This window comes from Mandrillus leucophaeus, unplaced genomic scaffold (genome assembly GCF_000951045.1).
Source record: "Mandrillus leucophaeus isolate KB7577 unplaced genomic scaffold, Mleu.le_1.0 Scaffold76, whole genome shotgun sequence".
Taxonomy (NCBI): domain Eukaryota; kingdom Metazoa; phylum Chordata; class Mammalia; order Primates; family Cercopithecidae; genus Mandrillus; species Mandrillus leucophaeus.
Genome location: NW_012108252.1, coordinates 2649524 through 2670382, shown reverse-complemented (window position 1 = coordinate 2670382; position 20859 = coordinate 2649524). Strand labels below are relative to the sequence as shown.

The following is a 20859-nucleotide window of genomic DNA, read 5'->3' as shown; positions in this document are numbered from 1 at the left end:
AAAATGAAGGATCACAACTATATCTTTCTGATCATTGTCATATATATCTTAACCCCTTTCCATGTCTGTTAACCCTTCCAGTCACTGCAGTTTTCCACTGTGTCTGATTCTGACTGCAAGGATCATATAACTACTACCTCTGCGGTCCTGAGTTGCTCTAAGTCACAAAGCACAAACAGCTGTAGTGCCAGTGAAGGCTGGTCATAATATAACTCATGCTCTTAGATCAAGGAATTGTGCTGAATGATTTCCAACCAAGAGACCTCTCTGACTTAAGCATTTGGTCAATTTACCTGATCATCTGGGGAGGAAAAAAAAAAAATCTTGTCTTAAACTGCTCAATAATCCTAACTGCCTAAGTAGCCACTTAGTTGAGGTGTCTCTGCTGTCAACTTCCCACAAGAAATTATTTCTTGCTCCTCAAATATCCCAACACTCTTTTCCCCTTTTCCCCTAAAGATCTACACAGGCAGAAGCTTGAATTTCCACACAAGTTCACAAAGATACAGATACAACAGTGAAAAATTGAAATAATCCATAGGTTCAGGTTACAAGAGTTAACAAATGTCAGAACCAAACACAATGTATAAACTACCGGAAAGATTTACTAACATGGAAGGATGCTTATGATATATATGACAATGACCACAAAGAATACAGATCAAGTACAAATGATGATTAGGGTGGCAATGTCATGTTATAATCCTTAACTCATTTTGGTTATTTGTATTTCCTAACGTTTCTACTAAAAAATGACTTTCAACTGCTCTCTCCTTCCCACTGCACCCCACCCTGCCCAAATCAACAGAGCACAGAAATCTGATTATGAAAATTTGTACTTATATTCTCCTTAGCAAACTATCAAAATAGACATAGCATATGTTTTAGTCAAACGTTTAAAAATGGCTTAACATAGTAGATACAGTCAGTTTAATCAAAACAATAATCAAAATAAATGCATGAAGCTCCTGTTAAACACGGATTTTGAGATAGAATTTCCTAGAATCCAGTTCCTACCTGTCAGTTGCTGTCGGGCTAGTAGCCACTGGTGTCTCTGCTGGCTTTTCTGCAGGTTTCTCTTGTTTAGTTGCACTAGCAGGTGCAGGTTCAGAAGATGCTGTCGCTGATGCTGGAGTGATGGATGCAGGTGTGGAAGTGGGAGCCAAAGCAGGGACAGGGGTTGGAGCCTGAGCCACAGTTGTTGCGGTAGAGGAAGTAACGGCTGTAGTGCTCGCAGGAGCTGACTGCTGAGTTGTAGCTGGTGCTGGTGTGGACACTGCTTTGGGCTAAACATATTGAAGGCAAAATAAATTACGATAAAATACTACATATTGACTGATCTCTAATTACACTATACCGTTACAGGATGACACAAACATAGCATTAATAACAACCTGTAACTTGAAAATAATTTTGTAAAATGACTCAATAAATGATCAATATTAGCAGTCTGACTCATGGTTACTCTTTCAAAGCTCATGAGAGCATATGTTAATCTTAATTATCAACCACAATTAATTTTACCCAACAATTTCAGTCTTCATATCAAGTTAATATAAAAAGTCAAAAATTTGAAATATAGTGTGTGTGTGTGTGTGTATATATATATATATATATAACAAAAAAGAAAACCGTTTATCATTTTCCCAAAAAAACTATGTACCTGAGTTGTAACTTTAAATTACCACTTAAAAGCATTACCAAAATAATTTTCTTTAAAGACAGGGTCTTGCTACATTGCCCAGGCTAGTCTTGAACTCCTGGCCTCAAGCAATCCTCCCACCACGGCCTCCCAAAGCACTAGGATTACAGGCATAAACTGCTACACCCAGCCCAAAATAATGTTCTTGAAATGGCAGTATAAATGTTTATTTATAAACATGTCAAATATTCTGTCGTACTGTATTTTAGAAGAGGGAGGAAAATCTCAAAACTGACTACAAATCAACAGGTCCAAGTACAAAAAGGTTCACAATACTTTGAGATGCATATGTAGATAAGCAGAAAAATGAAGGCCAAATTAAGTTACCTCCACATGCTCAGCACTTTCTGAACTGGAAGTAGAGCCATAAAGCTTTCCACAGAGCAAAAAAACAATTAGTTGACCCTTGAACAACAAGGGTTTGAACTACACTGGGTCCACTTATATGATGATTTTTTTCAATATAAGTTACACTGAGTGTGCCTGTCTCTCCTTCTACCTCCTCCATCTCTATCACCTTGAGACAGCAAGACCAACTCTTCCTCTTTCTCAGCCTAGTTAGTGTGAAGACAAGGATGAAGACCTTCATGATGATCCACTTACACTTAATGAACACCAAAAATATTCTCTCTTGTGATTTTCTTTGTTTTGAGAGAGGGTCTCACTCTTATCGGGAGCCCAGACTGGAGTGCAGTGGTGTGATAACAGCTCCTTGCAGCCTCAACCTCTCAAGGCTCCAGCCTCAGTCACTGCCCCCGCCTCCACCACCATGTAGCTGGGACTACAAGCTCACACTACCACTCCCCGCTAAATGTTTTTTTTTTTTTTGTAGAGACAAGGTTTTACCATGTTACCCAGACTGATCTCCAACTCCTGAGCTCAAGCAATTCGCTCACCTCGGTCTCCCAAGGTGCTGGGATTACAGGCATCAGCCGCCATACCTGGCCATGATTTTCTTAGTAATAGTTTCTCTAGCTTACTTTAATACAGTATGTTATACATGTAACATACAAAACATGTATTAATCCACTGTTTATCAGTAAGGCTTCTGGTCAAGAGTAGGCTATTAGTAGGTAAGTTTTGGGCGAGTCAAAAGGTATATGCAGATTTCTGACTGTAGGGGAGAGGCTGGCACTTCTAAGCTCAGTGGTGTTCAAGGGTCAACTGTACATGTGTAAAAATCATACTACATGAGTTTTAGCTTTCTCCTAAGGCCTGTCAATGCTACCTGTTTAGTTCATAACTTTCCCAAGGACCAAAGGTAGATATTTTGGTGGAAGACAGGACTTAAATTCAACAAAATCTGCCACAAGCATAAACAAACTCTAAAACCAATAAGTTGAGCTGCCTTGTGTCTTTTTGATTTAATAAAGAAGACATTAGGAAAAAAAAGGTTAGTGAAAGGTGATAGGCTTTTAAAAAATACTAGCATTACTCCCTTTTCCTATTTAGCTTAATTTTCTTAACAGCCAATATAATATTCTGCAGATTATTAACGTTCTAAAACTTCAATGAGCTGAAATCCTCAGGTCATTCTGGATCGTCAGTTATTCTGGATAGACTGGAGCTTCATAAACGTGAAAATTCAGAGTTTTAAGCACCAAAACTTTGTAATAACCAATCTAGATAAAAATGTACTTTTAAATGTGGTATACTCATTTAATATTCTCAATTATCTGTTATCAAAATAATATTGCAAAATGACTTATCTTCAAGGTTCCTACTGCCAAGAACAGCTATTTATTCTTTATTCTAAACAGTACCAAGTCCCTCTCTGCTTTTTAGTTTTTATTCTTGCTTTTGATCTTAATAGCTTTTTCCTTTCCCTTCTTTGTATTAATAAGGTCATTTCTCAGTGCTTCCATAAATGCCTTACTGTAGCAGCATTCCCTTCCTTCTTATAGTTGTCCTCTACTATTAACTTCAAAATAAAACAGTCATAAATATCATTAGAATCCTATGTAATATTAGGAATAAAAGACTTGAAGGAAAAACAAAAGAATTGTATGTAATATAGTAACAGTCTTCAAGTATCTATTCCTCAAATACACGCACCCTTTGAGACTTTTTCTGCTTAATTCTTGTGTTCTAAATAGTCAGGATTACTGTAATATTAAAAGAAACTAAGACCAGTAAGAAAACATATTTAAAAATGTGTGGCTATCACATATTCCATTATGTACTATGTATGCTAAAACTAGATGGGAAAATACAATAGTATTCAGCAAATTACGGCACATGCTGTAACATAGATAGATGAACCTTGATAACATTATGCTAAGTGAAATAAGCCAGTCACAAAAAGACAAATACCATAGGATTCCACTCATATGATGGTGATAGCAGCAAAACAATGTAACTATAATGTTATTGAACTATACACTTAACATGATTAAACTGGAAGTTTGTTATTATATTTTACCATAGTTGAATAAAAAACCTAGATGATACAAGGTTTCCTTACGATTCTGCTTCTCTGTTTTTAAAGCTTAACATATAGTGAGTTAAGTTCTTAAGTATAGCAAAATCAATATGGTTCTTAACAAATTAAAAAATGTTCAAGTTCAACACATGTAAATTATTTAGCTGCTTGTTTCCCGGTATAAAAGGATGTGGTAATTAAAATTTATTTCAACTCTATTTTCTATTACTATTAATTATTTTGTGACTTTGAGAAAAAACCCACATTTATTCCACTTTTGGCCTTTGATGAAGTGGTTTCAATTAGTGATTTAAACTTATTTTCATTGCTACAAGTAACACTGTTCTTTCTCAGATTACGACAATCCAATCCTAAAAATGAATGTCATGAGTACCACTTCTCCATTTGTCTCTTAATTCTACACTGCATTATTATCTTTAAATAAACAAGTATATAGTATCTTAAAAAAAATCCATGTTCATTCTCTGCTTTAAATTTACTTTCATAAATTGTTCCAAACACATTCCAGTCTACTAAATCACAAGAAAGTATGTTTAAAACTTCCTCACAAAAATCATTCCATCATTTCTTTAGTTGCCTTTTCCCTTTTTTAGTTTCTAAAAACATATTCTTTCACTAAGAAATATCACTGTGATAATAAGCTTTCATGCCTTTTCTGCCTTGAGGAATTTGTTAGGACTAGTACATAATTTAGCAAGTCTATTTAAGACAAACTTATGAAAACTACAGAATAAACATTTATTCCATTTATAAAGACATTTAAAAAGAATTATATAATAAATGATTTCACTACTTTAGCAAAAATAATTTTAACATTTTAAATTTGGATATCAAGTGTATTTTTAGTATACATTTTCCTGGTTAGTGAGGCTAGTTAAATCTATAATTCCTACTCTTATCCTTTTTGCTTTATTGGTCATCCTTTCCTTACTGATTTCTAAGAATTCTTTACATAATCTGAATATTAATTTTTTCTTCCTATCGGTGTTTCAATTGTTTCAATTTACATAAAATTTTATTAAAACTATATTAAATTATAGTTTAATGTATAATAATGTAAACCATTAATAACTTTATGTTTCACTTAAGGTAAATTCTTAAAAAGCTTCATAGTAAAGTGCACACCACTATGGATGTGTATAAACTGTGTCCGTTGTGTGGACTTGGGGTCATCATTTTTAAAAAGACTTACATGCATAAACATATACAGAATGAAGTTGAAACTTACTTTGGTCACCATAACCACCACAAAGTTTTTCTCATCAATTTTGTATTCTTTGAGAGCAGTATCATCATTGAGGATTTTGCCTAATACATTAAGAGAAAAAAAAAATCATTTAAGGCATAATCTTTCTCTTACACATAAGTTAAAACAACTTTCTACTTGAAATATGATTATTTCAGAAATACTAAAATATGAATCACCAACATAAATTCTATCAGTCAGTACTTTTCCCAAAGAAAAAACCAATCAATCGAGATAAAAATAAAACAATTCCTAAGTGGCAGGGTATGGTGGCTCACGCCTGTAATCCCAACCCTTTGGAAGGCTGAGGAGGGAATACAGCTTGAGGCCAGGAGTTTGAGACCAGCCTGGGCAACATAGCAAAACCCTGTTTATAAAAAAAAATAATTCAAAATTAGCCAGGCACTGTGGCACATGCCTATGGTCCTAGCTACTTGGGAGGCTGAGGCAGGAGGATCACTTGAGCCCAGGAGTTCAAGGATACAGCAAGCTATAATCACACCAGTGCACTCCAGCCTGGGTGACAGAGCAAGACTCTCTCTCAAAATAAACAAAATTAAAAGGCATACGCATTTAACTGAAAGATGTCAAACTTATATAGTGTATATAGAATGACAATCAATTTTTACAAATGTATTACTTCATTATATAAAGGACTTACTGGGCAAGAAAATACGAAAGAGACCCTGAAAAGGAGGAGACCATGAAGATGAAGAAAATCCAATACTCTGATTGCACAGGGGTCCTCTGGAAAATAACCTATATTCTTTTCTGATACGAAGAAGGGGAGAGAAACAAATTTCCTGCTCCCCAAAATACCGATTATCTGATAAATCAGAAATGTTCTAACACTATCAAAGCAAGATACTAAAAGTACTTCAGAAAACGACATGATACACAAGAAAGGGCAAGATGCTACAGAACTCAGAAATGCACAAAGAAGTACAAAAGACTGTGATCACGCTGAAGGTCACATGTTAGGTAAGTAGGACTCCCTGATGTTTCCTGCTCCATGAATTTAGTTTTCCACCTTTAAAAAGCTATTGAATCAAAAGCTGCTAACATTAAGACAGAAAGGAATATGGATAGGAATGAGAAAACAGGCCAAAACAAGAAACTGGAAATTGGAATTTTATGTCTGCTTCTTTAGGCTTCTGAACTCAGATCTATAAAAATAATAGGACTGAATCACCGTGTTAGCATTTCCGCCAGGCTGTCTCACTTTAGGAAACACTATTCAGAAAAATAGAAGAATCCATGGGCGATCAAACACCCACCTTACTAACATCTACAACGAAAGCATTTTCTCTACTAAATTTGGATATCAAGTGTATTTTTAATATACATTTTCCTGGTTATCAGTGAGGCTAGTTAAATCTATAATTCCTACTCTTATCCTTTGTTGCTTTATTGGTCATCCTTTCCTTATTGATTTCTAAGAATTCTTTACATAATCCCCTTTTCTTCCTGTCGATGTCTTTCTGTGTGATGTGTTTTTTTGGTATTCTTCAGTCGGTTTTGGTTAAAACTTAATTTTACAGGAATGATTCCAAACAGAGTAATAACAACACAATCAGTATAAATGGTTTCAATTAAATTTTTTAAAAAAGCTCAGTTTCATTAAAAACACAAAAGCCAGTTACGTGATGCTTACAAAAGATGAAACAAAATACCGTTTGATGGAAAAATACATAGGGCAAATGTGAATAAAGAGAAGATTGAATATCAACATTAGATTCAAACGACTGCTCTTTCACTGCTTTTATCTGCACAATCATTTTTCTGACAATTTGAATATACTACAATATGTAAGATAACATTTCTAAAACTAAAAGAATATCAAGACATGGCATGTTAATTTTAATATTTAATTCATACCTGCATAAATTAATTTTTGACCTGCTACCGGAAAGGCATCTTTCCCCTTTTCAGATTCAATCTTCTCTTTCAGTGCTTTCACCTATAGGAAAAATAAAGATCTGTTTTGGAAAAAGTCTAAACAAAAAATGACAATCCAGAATCTGAATAAATAAAATGGAAGACAAAAATTATATACATAATTATTAATGCTTCCAAAACCTCAAAGATTGTTTTTCCAATTTGTATCAAAAAAGATTCAATATTAACTCATATTATTAGTTATGATAGGCATAAACTTTAACACCATCTGATACACACAGATTTTTAAAAATTTACTAGTTGACTTGATAATTTAAAATAAAGTTTTCAACATCAAAGTTTTGATTTATATAATGTTTATGGATTTATTTCCCACGGAGCAAGAAAGTAAAGCTCGATCACCTAAAAAGTCTCAGAAATAAAATAGTCTCATCAACAAGAAGAATACTTCAATGTTAAAGGTTAAATTGTGAATGCTAAAAGGCAAATAATTCATGTTAAGTTTTATGCTTCATTACAATCACCATGGGTGCTTTACAAACACCAATTAAAACATAATCTCTGAGGGTGGGACCTTGACATCAGTATTTTTAAAAAGCTTAAAGGTGGTTTCAAAGTTCAGCCCAGGCTGAAAACCACCAGACAACTTCAATGCTCTTAAACAAGCAGCTTAGCTTCTCTCAGAATCAGTTTCATCTATAAGAGGAGCTGGAATCCATGACCTTTAGAGTCTCTTCATTTCCTAAAATTGTGTGACAATTAGGCTCATTATACAGTATTTAGAAAAACGAGTCAATGGACTTCTTAACCTGTTAAGTAGGGAGGCAAAGGAGTAAAAAAAGGCAGAGATGGCTTTCTCATTTGCCTTTATAGAACTACTTTCATTACTTTAAAGACACAAGAACCAAGGAGAAAAATTCAAATTCCTTCAATTTCCCAGAATACTTCTTGAAAATTATCTAAGTTGACAGTTCTCTGAGTTTTAGACAGAAAGGGATACAAATACAAGTTTCTCTTCTACAATTAAAAAGTGACGGTGTGTACTTCAAAGATAAAAAAAGCTTATTTAGCTTCAAATGTTAACATACAATTTCACACAATCCTCAAAACTCTGGGACAAAAGGAAATGTCACCTACTCAATTTTATAGACGAGGAGACGGAAATAAAGAGGTTACCATCCCTTATGACTCCAAAAAGTATTTTGCAAATACCATATAAACCATTCTTGCTGTACTGATCTTCCTGAAATGGATCAGTAGCATTATTGCTATTCTGATGTTCCCCAAAGTAGAAATCCATCACAAAAACCCCAATTCACTATTTTCCACTGTTCCTCATTTCAAAGGTGAAACACAAGTAAAATTTTTTTAAAGCCAAACATCAGATTAGCAAAAAAAGTAAAACAGTGTCAGTCTTCTCAGTGCTTTGTTGTTACTGTTATTTTGGCACAGTTATTTTTTTGCAAAAAAATTTATTATATCTGTTTTTAAATGAACATTAATAAAATTTGTTTTAATTTCTAATATGGTAAACATTAATAAATGTAAGTACATTGGGTCAGGCACAGTGGCTCATGCCTGTAATCCCAGCACTTTGGGAGGCTGAGGTGGGAGGATCACCTGAGGCCAGGAGTTTGAGATCAGCCTGGCCAACATGATGAAACCCTGTCTCTACTAAAATGCAAAAAATAAAAAATAAAAAATAAAAATTAGCCGAGCATAGTGGTACATGCCTGTAATCCCAGCCCTCAATAACTTATTTAAATGTAAACAAGTTTTGAAACCAAGTCATTTGAGGACTGCTATCCTACATGCTAAAAGACTTCTCAAGTCAGCTAACTGATGGCAGAGCATGGGTGGAGCACTCAGTGGTGAATGGTAAATTTCTTTTCAAATTTTGTTTATATATAAAGACAAGATACAATATTTGCAAGTGTGATTATTTAGGAAAACTACAATAAATTACAGATCAAGTGTAGCTCTATGCATGAACCCAGTTCTCAGAACAACACATAGTGGCTTGGCATGGAGTGGGTGCTCCATTATCCTGTGCTCGATGAATAAATGAACAGAGCATAGACATATGTAAAGAAAAAAAGACACATATGAAGGAACAAATAAAAGAAAATAAACATGCAGGAATATCTCATTCTTGACAGGTTTCAATGAAGTAAGACTTAAATATTTCATATTTCAAAAAGCCTAAATAACAGGACTCTCTAGCTTTATATATAAAAAATGAGGGAGGAGAGGACAAAAGGAAAAAAAAAAAAAAAAACAGCACCATAAATTAAGAAAAGCTGGACCAAAACAGAAAGGCCCTTTAGTAATTTACTACTAAATAACTTTTGCTTCAAAGAAATCAAAATTGATTAAAAAATATTAAGGTTGCGCACAGTGGCTCACGCCTGTAATCCCATACTTTGGGAGGCCAAGGCAGACTGATCACCTAAGGTTGGATTCGAGACCAGCCTGGCCAACACTGTGAAACCCCATGTCTACTAAAAACACAAAAATTAGCCAGGCATGGTGGCTGCCACCTGTAATCTCAGCTACTTGGGAGTCTGAGGCAGGAGAATTGCTTGAATCCCAGGAGGCAGAGGATGCAGTGAGCCAAGATCATACCACTGCACTCCAGCCTGGACGACAGGAGCAAGACTCAGTCTCAAATACAAAACAAAACAAACACAGAATATTAAGAACATAGCAATGGGGGCTGCATACAAAACACCTATATGATTTGGCTAAAGAAATAATTGTAGACTAAACACTAAAAATGTTTATTCAACAAAGAAGAAAAATTAACAGGCTAAACATGCAACTCAAACAGAAAAAAGGACAAATAAAAATAAATAATAATAAAAGAAATTAAGAGGCCTGGCGCAGTGGCTCATGCCTGTAATCCCAAAACTTTGGGAGGCCGAGATGGGCAGATCACAAGGTTAAGAGATCGAAATCATCCTGGCCAACACGGTGAAACCCCGTCTGTACTAAAATACAAAAATCTGCCAGGCGTGGTGGCGCGCACTTGTAGTCCCAGCCACTCGGGAGGCTGAGAAAGGGGTATCAATTGAACCAGGGAGCCGGAGGTTGCTGTGAGACGAAATTGTGCCACTGCACTCCAGCCTGGCGACAGAGCAAGACTCTATCTCAAAAAAAAAAAAAAGCAATTAAAAAAGAGAAAAGGCAGCTGGGTGCAATGGCTCACGCCTGTAATCCCAACACTCTGGAAGGCTGAAGTGGGTGGATCATTTGAGGCCAGGAGCGCAAGACCAGCCTGGCCAACATAGCGAAACCCTGTCTCCACTAAAAATACAAAAATTAACTGGGCATGGTGGCGCATGCCTGTAATCCCAGCTACTCGGGAGGCTGAGGCTGCAGTGAGTAAAGATCACGCCGCCGCTGCACTCCAGCCCGGGTAACAGAACAAGACTGTCTCAAGAAAGAAAAAAAAAAAAAAAGAGAAACAAGGCACAAAACTATTTGTGCACTAATAAAAAAAATTGGACAAATGACAGGGCAGGCAATTCACAATTACAGTCACAGCACAGAAAAGCTCAACTTCATTAGTAACCAAACACATAAATGATGCCTCATGTTATTAATCCAATAGACTACCACACTGGAAAGACTGGTTTGAATAATTCTTGGCATTGAAAGTGAAGAAATACATTCTCAGAATAAGAATTAAAGTATCAAATGATCAAATTTTTTGAGGGCAACATGCCAAGATGCTTCAACATTTTTAAGGTAGTGGGGGAAGGCACGGGGATTTGGCCCAACAGTATCACTTCAAAGAAAATAACAGCCCAAGACTTTGGAACCAGGTTCACTGACCTGTCTGAAATTCTGGCATTGTTCCTTACCTTGAACAAAACAGTGATCTTTACTTACAATCCAATCTATACTCATAGAACACAGGCTGAATTCTATCATCTACAAACCACTCTATGTTTAAAATTATAAGTGACCAATCTCCTGTTCCTACCAGCTCTTAGTAACTGTTCACTACACTTGCTCTTGAACCTCCGTAAGACTTGATCCCTAGAGTTTCTACTTTCATTTTGATCTTCACTATCAGCTCTATTTTGCTTAGACAACACTGTCACTGCTCTTATCACGTTCTTTCTAATATCAAACACTTCCTTGTCTTTTGGCTGCTTCTGACACACAGAATTCTGTATTTGGACTAACACCATCTGTTTCTGTCAGTACTCAACCTCTAAAATTTACTCTAACCACTCTGTAGTGTCTCATTGTCCTAACCTTGCTTAGCTAACAAATCTCAACTTTTACCTAAGAGACTGCCTATCTACATTTATACCCAGTTTTCTAAATGCTAGTGGAGAAAAGGATACACTAAATCTTCTGTTCCCCCTGGTTAGCCCTATTCTCCATCCTCCAAAAGAATATCTTAAATCTGCATTCTACTCTAAATCTGATTCCCAGCATCCTCTCATACTCTCTGCAGGTGACCACTTTCTACCTTATTAAAAACAAAAGATAGAGGAACTTATTTTCAACTTTGTCGCATCCAGACCCACCTACATCTCCATCAAGACCCACCTACATCTCCTTCTCACCTATTAAATGAAAGAAGAATCTCTTTCTTTCAAACCTAATTCTTTCCACCTGTCCTCTGGTTCACCTCCAAGTATTTTTCAGTATCTTACTAAATTTATTATATTGCCTATCTCCCCCAGCTTTTTCAGCCTCTCTTCGCTCAGTTCACTTCCATTCACACTCAGACCTAATTCTTTATCATTTTAAAAACAAACACTTAACAATCTCATCTTCTCCTAGACTCACTCTCTCTCCCCTCTTAATCTAATTCTTCAAAAACTTAAACACACACCACTGTCTTCACTTACTCATAATCCAAAACCAACTACTCAAAAGAGAGCAATATTGTGCTGATAAACAAAAACATGAAATTTATTCTCATTCTGCTTCTTATTTTCTCTGGTAGTGCCGCCCCCCGCCTCCCCACCCCCACCACTGGCCATTCCATTAACACTGCTCTTTACCCGTATCACTGAATTCTGCAACATCATAATAAGACACTTCTTAATCCTCTCCTATCTTCCTCTTGTCACGTGTGACAGTACTGACTTGTCCCTCCTTTATATACTACCATCCTTTGGCTTCCAGGATGTCATACTTTTGGTTTTCCTATCTCTCCGTTCACTGTTTCACGAAATCCTCCTCCCTGGCCAGCCCTTTAAGTGTTACTTAGACTTCCAGGATAATCCATTGTGTCTACTCCTAGTTTTAGTAACTATGCAGATGTCATCTGTATTTCTAGCCCAGCTGTCTCTCCCTGACCTTCATTTATACACACTTAACTCTCTACTGAACACCTTCACACGATGTCCTAGAGGCATTTAAACCATAATGTATCTGCGGAAGAACTGTATCTAAATTACTTTGTTTTAATCATCCCTAACCCAATCTAATTGGGCGTACTTTAAAACAGATTAGCAAGAAAGACTGCCTTCTTTCCGGACGCTTCAAAGGAAGAGGTAGAACTCAGCACAGGTTTCTCTTGGAAAGGATATGGCCCACAATAGATGCAATTATGACTCCTTTAACTGAGCTGAGCCCCACGCCAACGCTCCCATTCCAGTAAGCCATCTCGACAGAGTGAATATAAACGTGAGCACCACAGTCCCAGTACATAACCAGGGCTATAACTTTCATTGTGCCGCATATCCCGCTATATAAATAATGGTGGCTTATCATCAATTCCACTAGAGACAAAGCCATGGTTAACATTCAAGAAATCAAACATTTTTGTCTCGCTACTTAATTATCTCTTATAAAATTGTGCATTTTAAAATAAAAACGTACTCAATATAATATTCAACATGATGGGCATGGCTTTTCCTTTTTCCTGCAAAGGAAGACAATCATAATAGTGTATTTAAAAGTGCTACCACATGGTGGGCGCCTGTAGTCCCAGCTACTCGGGAGGCTGAAGCAGGAGAATGGCGTGAACCCGGGAGGCGGAGCTTGCAATGAGCCGAGATCGCGCCACTGCACTCCAGTCTGGGCGACAGAGCGAGACCCCATCTCAAAAAAAAAGTGCCACCACAAAGCCACAAAGCTAAACTTACCATTTAATTATTTCCTAATGTGAGCACTACTGTGCATCTCTGTGGCAATGGCACTATTTTAGTTCAGGCCAACAACCATTAAAAGTAGTTCTTTCCCCCGTTATCCCAATAGTTCAAGGACAGCCTGGTCAACATAGTGAGCCACCATCTCAAAAAAAATTGTTTTTAATTAGACGGGTGCTGTGGTGCCTGCTTGTAGTCCCAGTTACCTCAGGAGGCTGAGATAAAGGACTGACTGAGCCCAGGAATTCAAGGTTGGAGTGAGATATAATCTTGTCAGTGTACTCCAGCCTGAGCAACACAGCAAGACTCTGTCTCTTAAAAAAAGTAGTCATTTTCATTTGACAAATTTAGGTCATGCATGAGACATCAAAATAATATCTCGTAAATCATGTTCCTATGATAGTATAATGAGCTGCCATGTCAATCTTCTTACACAGCACTTTGCATAAGATTTCTAGGCTACTGATTGTTAATTAGGTCAGCAATTGCATATTCCATGTAACAGCTTGCTCAATGTTACAGTATTATTTTTCTTTCTTACTTCTGTAACTATGTTGTTCCTTATTACTGTTATAACTACATACAGTAAAAAAAATGGTGTAAAGTTTTAATGGGTAGCCCTGAAATATAACATCTGAATAAAAGCTAATGTAGGCTATGTACCTGCCATATGCCAGGCAGTGTACTAAGAGCCTCACAATAATTAACTCTTTTAATCTGTACTACATCTCTATGAGGTTGTAGTAGCCTACATTCAAGATGGCCCCCAATGACTCCCATCTCTTGGTATTCAAGTCTTCGTACATACCCTTCACACACTGAATTATGGCTAGTTCACAAGAACAGTAAGATACTGCTGAAGTAAAAGTGTGACTTCTGAGGCTGGTTTATACATAAAAGCCATTGTTTCTATTTTGCTCTCTTGGATCACTCACACTAGGAGAAGCCAGCCACAATATCATGAGGACACTCAGGCATCCTGGGGAGAGGCCCATATGGGGAGGATCTGAGGCCTCCAGTCAATAACCATCACCAAGTTGTTAACCATGTGAGGAAGTCACTTTCAGTGGGAACCCTCCAGCCAGTCAAGCCTTTAACGTACAGAATGAAGCCCTTAAATGCAACTTCCTGAGACTCTGAATAAGAACCACAGAGCTAAAATACCCCTGAATTCCTGACTCACAGAAACTATGAAATAGTAAGTATTTACTGTTTTAATTACATTTTAGGGTAATCTGTTATGCAGTAATAGGGTAACTAGTACACAGGTAGATACTATTATCCTTTTTCTGATGGGTACACTAAGGCAGATGAAATAGAAAGGTTAAACACATAGGTTCTAGAGGCAGAGTCCCTAAATTTGAATCCTGGCTACTCATATGGAAGACAGTATTTATAAATAACAAATAATGTTTGTAAGCACTGATCAGCCATTTTTTTTTTTTTTTTTTGAGACAGAGTCTCGCTCTGTCACCAGGCTGGAGTGCAGTGGTGCGATCTCGGCTCACTGCAACCTCCACCTCCCAGGTTCAAGTGACTCTCCTGCCTCAGCCTCCCAAGTAGCTGGGACTACAGGTGCGCGCCACCAAGCCCAGCTAATTTTTTGTATTTTTAGTAGAGACAGGGTTTCACCATGTCGGTCGGGATGGTCTCCAACTCCTGACCTCATGATCCGCCCGCCTCAGCCTCCCAAAGTACTGGGATTACAGGCGTGAGCCACCGCTCCCAGCCTGACCAGGAATTTTTTAAGGCAATCTGACACACTTTGACCAAATAATTCCACATCTAGAAATCAATGCTAGAGGTGCTTATGTAACTACTTCAAAGACAAAGGTACAAAGTATGTGCACTACAATGCTGTTTGCAATACTACAAACTGAAAACAACCCTAAACATCCACAAAGGAGAAGTGGTAAAATATATTAATGTACATACATTCATTTGAACACTATGCAATATAAATGAATGAAATATTTATAACTATCTTTGAGGAAAAAAAGCTAGTTGCTAAGCAATTAATTTTTTTAAACAGTGTAGCTATGTTCATGTATTATGTGTAAATATATTTTTAAAAAAGACTAGAAGCCATTCACATTTTACTATATTTACTAGAACGAGCCTGAATTATTTGAGTAATTCAGGGAAAACTGGACTTTCAAACACAAAAAAAGAGACTTCATTTAAAAGAAAAAGGTCTAAGGCAGTTCTAATACTACACGGCCTAATTAAAAAACAGTAATAGCAATTAAATTTTGGCAATCAACAATTAGCAAAATAAAGGAGATTCCCAAAGCCAAATATGTTTACTAAAGGATTTCTTACGTTTACACTACAGGCAATGCTTTTTCTTTTTTGGTTCTTTGGTTGATCTCCTTCCACTTGAGAAACTGGTACACGGACCAGAGTACTTCCTGGGGAATTTCTGTACCAAGGTAGGTTCCTGATAATTCTACAAATACAAATTTGATTTTAAAAATGTCAGATGACTTCAGTACAAACAGGAAAAATCTCCTCACTGGACCCAAGCAATAAAATAATTTAGTAAAGGAGATTTTTACAACAGAAACAATAACTGGTAACATAAAATGAATTATACGACAAGAGGCAGGCACTATAACAAAGGCAATCCTCAAATTGGGGTTATGATCCAAAAGGCTATTATTTTAAATAAATGATTTGAAATTCAAAACCCGTTTGTCCCACAGAAATGAGCCTAAATACCATGTAAAACGGTACTTAGGCTCTTAAGTCAGCCAATACATGCCAGTTTAATCTATTCTAAAATATATTCCTAAGAGTATGATTTCAACAAGATCAAAAGAAACACAGGAATTTGAAAATTGAGTAAGCAGAATTCCCAAAATACCTGTAAGTTTCTATATAAGCAAAGAATAGATCTCTCCAGTGCACCAGCAAAAACAAGGTGCCTACCTAATTCAACCAGAAGTGTGTGGGGAATAATGGGTGAAAACAATTTTATCTAACCGTTTAAGCCTCTAGGATCTGCTCATGTATTATCAGTCATTTGTAGCTGGTCTACCTGCTCTGCTGAAGTAAGTTTATATAATGTTTAAAAGGTTTATAAAGCTAATTCAGTTGTAAGATTAGCGTTCGTGACACTACAAAAGACATTTATTTATCTAAACTTATAGGGAACAGATGGTGTAGTGTCCTTTGGCAGGATTCACTGTGCCACAGTAGGGTTAAATTCAGCAAATTTCTTTCAGAAATTAACCGGAATCCTATATGGCATCTATCACAGCAGGACCTTGTTCATTGCTTTTACACACTGTTCAAAATTGCTGATTATGTCAATCTAAGAGAATGAGAATATCTCATTCATACAAACCTTTTAAAGAAAGGATAGTGAAATGATCAAAATAAAAACTGATGAAAGCAGGTTGTTTAAAAACTGCAAAACTTATTTCTAATTTCACAATTCACTAAATATTTCCATGCCCATGATCTCACTTGATTTTCACAACCATTAGGAAGGCAGTTCAATTATTATTACTCCCATTTTAATAATGAGGAGAAAGATTTTTTTTAAAGTATTGTGCTTAAGGATGAAGCACAAGTACAAAGTTGTGAGGACTCCCTTTTAGGAACAGTATGGTAGATCTGAAAAGAGCAAGATGTGGAAAAAAGTAAACAGAATTAAGAGATACTCCTGAATTTTCTTGAGAAGCAGGGACATAGGGCAGCAGAGGGATGTGGAGATGAGGGACTGTATCATTAGGATGGGGAAAAATTGTTTGTATACCCTAGAAATGGGAAAAATCAGTGATGAAGAGAAAAGAAGATCTGATGGAGTGATGTCCTTCACACATGACAGGGGATGAAGTATAGTGGAAAAGTGGAAGGACCTGCCTTAGATAGCACCATCCACAATTCAGAACTATCTACAGTAAGAGGAGGCTAGCAGGTAGGTAGCTATGGTAGGACCTTGTAGACATTCTGTCTCAATTATTTCTAAATTCTCAATCAAATAAAGACTAGGGTCGTCAAATGAAAATAAGGAAGGTAGATGATATGAAAGCATCCTGTGGCAGTGGAAGAGTGACTAGTAAACTGTAAGACTGTCAGGTGCTGCACACTAAGGACCCAATTAAGGTTCTTTCGTGTGTCTTAGTGTTCCTTACTGTTCATGAATTTAAGTTCCTTAATGTTCATAAATTTAAGCGGGACAAGTCAATGTGGCAACAGGTGCATCTCTGGCCACTCAGGTGCAAGTACAAACACTGAGTTGAATTTAATCATATTTGAGGCTTTCTAAGCAAGAACAATGGAGGGAGAGTCGGACCACATTACCAAGCACTGTTAATATTATTTCAAAACTCATATACCAATAATTTAGTACTTTTATACTAGTATTCTCATTTTACAGCAGAGGACCAAAAGGCACATACTGAGTAACTTGCCTGAGGTCACACAGCAAGTGGTACAGCCAACTGTACCTCTCAAAACATATCCTAATTCCATCTCCTCTGCTCTACATCTCCAAATCCTCTACATCTCCACTGCTACTGCCCTGGTTCAAGCTTCAATTACTTAAAACTACTGCACAAGCCCCCTAACTGATGTCTCTGCTTTTCACTCTTGCCCACCCCACAGCATCAAAGTAACCCTTAAAAATCCTAAAAGAAATATTTCCCGGCTGGGTATGCGGGCTTGTGCCTGTCATCCCAACACTTTAGGAGGCTGAGGCAGGAGGATCACTTGAGGCTAGAAGTTGGAGACCAGCCTGGGCAAAACATCAAGACCCCATCTCTACAAAAACTAAAAATTAGCTGGGAGTGGTGGCATGCCCCCATAGTCCCAGCTACTGGGGAAGGCTTAGGGTGGAGGATCACTTGAACCCAGGAGTTTGGGGCTGCAGTGAGCTATGATCATGCCACAGTACTCTAGCCTGGATGACAGGGCAAGACCTTGTCGAAAAAGGAAGGGAAGTAAGGGAGGGAAAGGAGGGAGTGGGGAAGGAAGAGAGGAAAGGAAGGAAGGAGGGAAGGAGAGGAAAAGAGACGGAAGGGAGGAAGGGAGAAAAGAAGGGAGGGAGGGAAAAAGAGAAAAGAGAGACAGAGATAAATAAACAAAGATTTCTGTTCTGCTTGTAAATGTTTCCAATTTTAGCCTGAAAACCCCTAGCCTACAATGCTCTGGCCACTTGCCTAACTCACTCTCTTATCTCTTATCCATCACCTTAGCAATGCAGGCTTTTTTTAGTTCCCAAAACACATTCTTAAAGGTCTTTGCCCTAGCAGTTCCCTACAGAAAACACTCTCCTCATCTCAAGTGCTCATTTTTACTCAGCTCTCAGCTTAAATGTCACCTTATTCAGAAAGGCCTTCAGTGACTAGTAAATTTAAAAGTAGTCACCCAGATTTCCTGAGTTCAGGAGTTCGAGACCACCCAGGGCAACATGGTGAAACCCCATCTCTACTAAAAATACAAAGAAATTAACCAGGTGTGATGGGGCACACCTCTAGTCCCAGCTACTTGGGAGGCTGAGGCAGCAGAATCGCTTGAGCCCCAGAGCCGAAGGTGAGCTGAGATGGCACCACTGCACTCCAGCTTAGGCTACAGAATAAGACTCAGTCTCAAAAACAAAACAAAACAACAAAAAAAAGTAGCCACCCAGTGAAGTATTATCAAATACTTTATCCTATTTCAACTTTCTGCATAGCACTTACACCATTACCTGGTTCTTAAAATTTGTTTTTTGACAGTTTTATCCCACTAGAATGCACATACCATCACAGCAGGGCCTGACATCTAGTAAGTACACAGAAAGTATTTATTAAATAAATAAATCAACATGCAAACACACTACATTGGGGGATCACTGCCTTGCCAGTTTACCAAAAGAATACATTCAATTCATTCAAAGATCTTTACTAAATGCCCACTGTGTGCCCGGCATCAAAACAGCAAAAGTCTGGCAAAAAGTGTACCAGATTTCTCAGTTTCTTCCTGTATCTTGTTCTACCAATATGCCAAGAACTCTTAATTTCACCTCTGTGATGAAGTATTTTTAATACATGTACTACTTATTGCCTTAATCTAGGAAACTTCTATAATATGAAATTGTATCTAGCATGACTATATTGAAAATACAATAAATCACCACAGGAATAATTTACTGATAAATGATGACTAGTAAATACTGTATTATAATACAGAACAAGTACTAAAGCAATATACACTTTTTTTTTCTTTTTTTTTGAGATGGAGTTTCGCTCTTGTTGTCCAGGCTGGAGGGCAATGGCGCCATCTCAGCTCACGGCAACCTCCTCCTGCTGGGTTCAAGCGACTCTCCTGCCTCAGCCTCCCAAGTGGCTGGGATTACAGGCATGCATCACCACGCCCAGCTAATTTTCTATTTTTAGTAGAGACCAGGTTTCACCATGTTGGTCAGGCTGGTCTTGAACTCCTGACCTCAGGTGATCCACCCGCCTCGGCCTCCCAAAGTGCTGGGTAAAGTAGTATTTTATAATAACCACATTATAGAGATAAACCACAAAATTAGGTAATTCTTCACAGCATACTAATATGCTATTTACAGATATTAAAACAATGATATCTTTACAATTCTCTTAGCAAACACATCCAATGTATATGTAGAATTTTAATGTCACTTATATAGTAATCCAATCACATTTCAGCTTCTGCATTTAAAGTCTCATCTCAAATTTACTGAGTTTTGTTTTTAGTTCTTCAAAGCAAACAGTGTCAAGAGTTAGACTGCAGGATTAATTTGTATACCACATACCCTTTCTTGTCACCATTTCAGTGATGCAATAAAATACTGCACTGTATTTTTTATCTCAAAAGGTTTATTTTTAAATCTACCTTTCTTAATGGCTTCAAGCAACAGTAACATAAAAAACTAAGTGACTATAAAACTGAGCTTAAAAACTATTCCATTTCCCTCTAAATGTCCACGACACCATTAAACTTCAAAAAAAAAAATTTTTTTTTTTTTTTGAGACAGAGTCTCGCTCTGTCGCCCAGGCTGCAGTGCAATGTCGCAATCTCAGCTCACTGCAACCTCTGCCTCCAGGATTCAAGCGATTCTCCTGCCTCAGTCTCCCAAGTAGCTGGGACTACTTGGGAGGAGCATGCCACCACACCTGGCTAATTTTTTGTATTTTTTTAGTAGAGCCGAGGTTTCACTGCGTTAGCCAGGATGGTCTCAATCTCCTGACCTTGTGATCTGCCCGCCTCGGCCTCCCAAAGTGCTGGGATTACAGGCACGAGCCACCGCGCCCAGCCTAAACTTCAGAATTTTAAAAAATTTCAGAGAAGCAGTGGTCTATTAGACATCTCAAAATGCTTTAATATGTAGGCTACTTAAATGTCTCCCACAATTTTTACAGTAAAAAAAAAAAAAAAAAAAAAGTAAATCATTTCAGGAATCTCCTAGCAATGATCTCCCTACCCCACACATACC

The 20859-nt window shown here is 37.2% G+C and overlaps 1 protein-coding gene across 1 annotated transcript in view; it reads right to left on the bottom strand.

Annotated features, from left to right (window-relative positions):
* Positions 1-20859, bottom strand: part of RAD23B (RAD23 homolog B (S. cerevisiae)) — a 46436-nt gene that overhangs the window by 23490 nt on the left and 2087 nt on the right. The window contains exons 2-4 of the mRNA XM_011966368.1: positions 7270-7351; positions 5374-5453; positions 1018-1286 (exon numbers count right to left, since the gene is read on the bottom strand). Coding sequence (XP_011821758.1) covers positions 1018-1286; positions 5374-5453; positions 7270-7351 — 431 coding nt within the window. The remainder of the gene's footprint in view (positions 1-1017; positions 1287-5373; positions 5454-7269; positions 7352-20859) is intronic.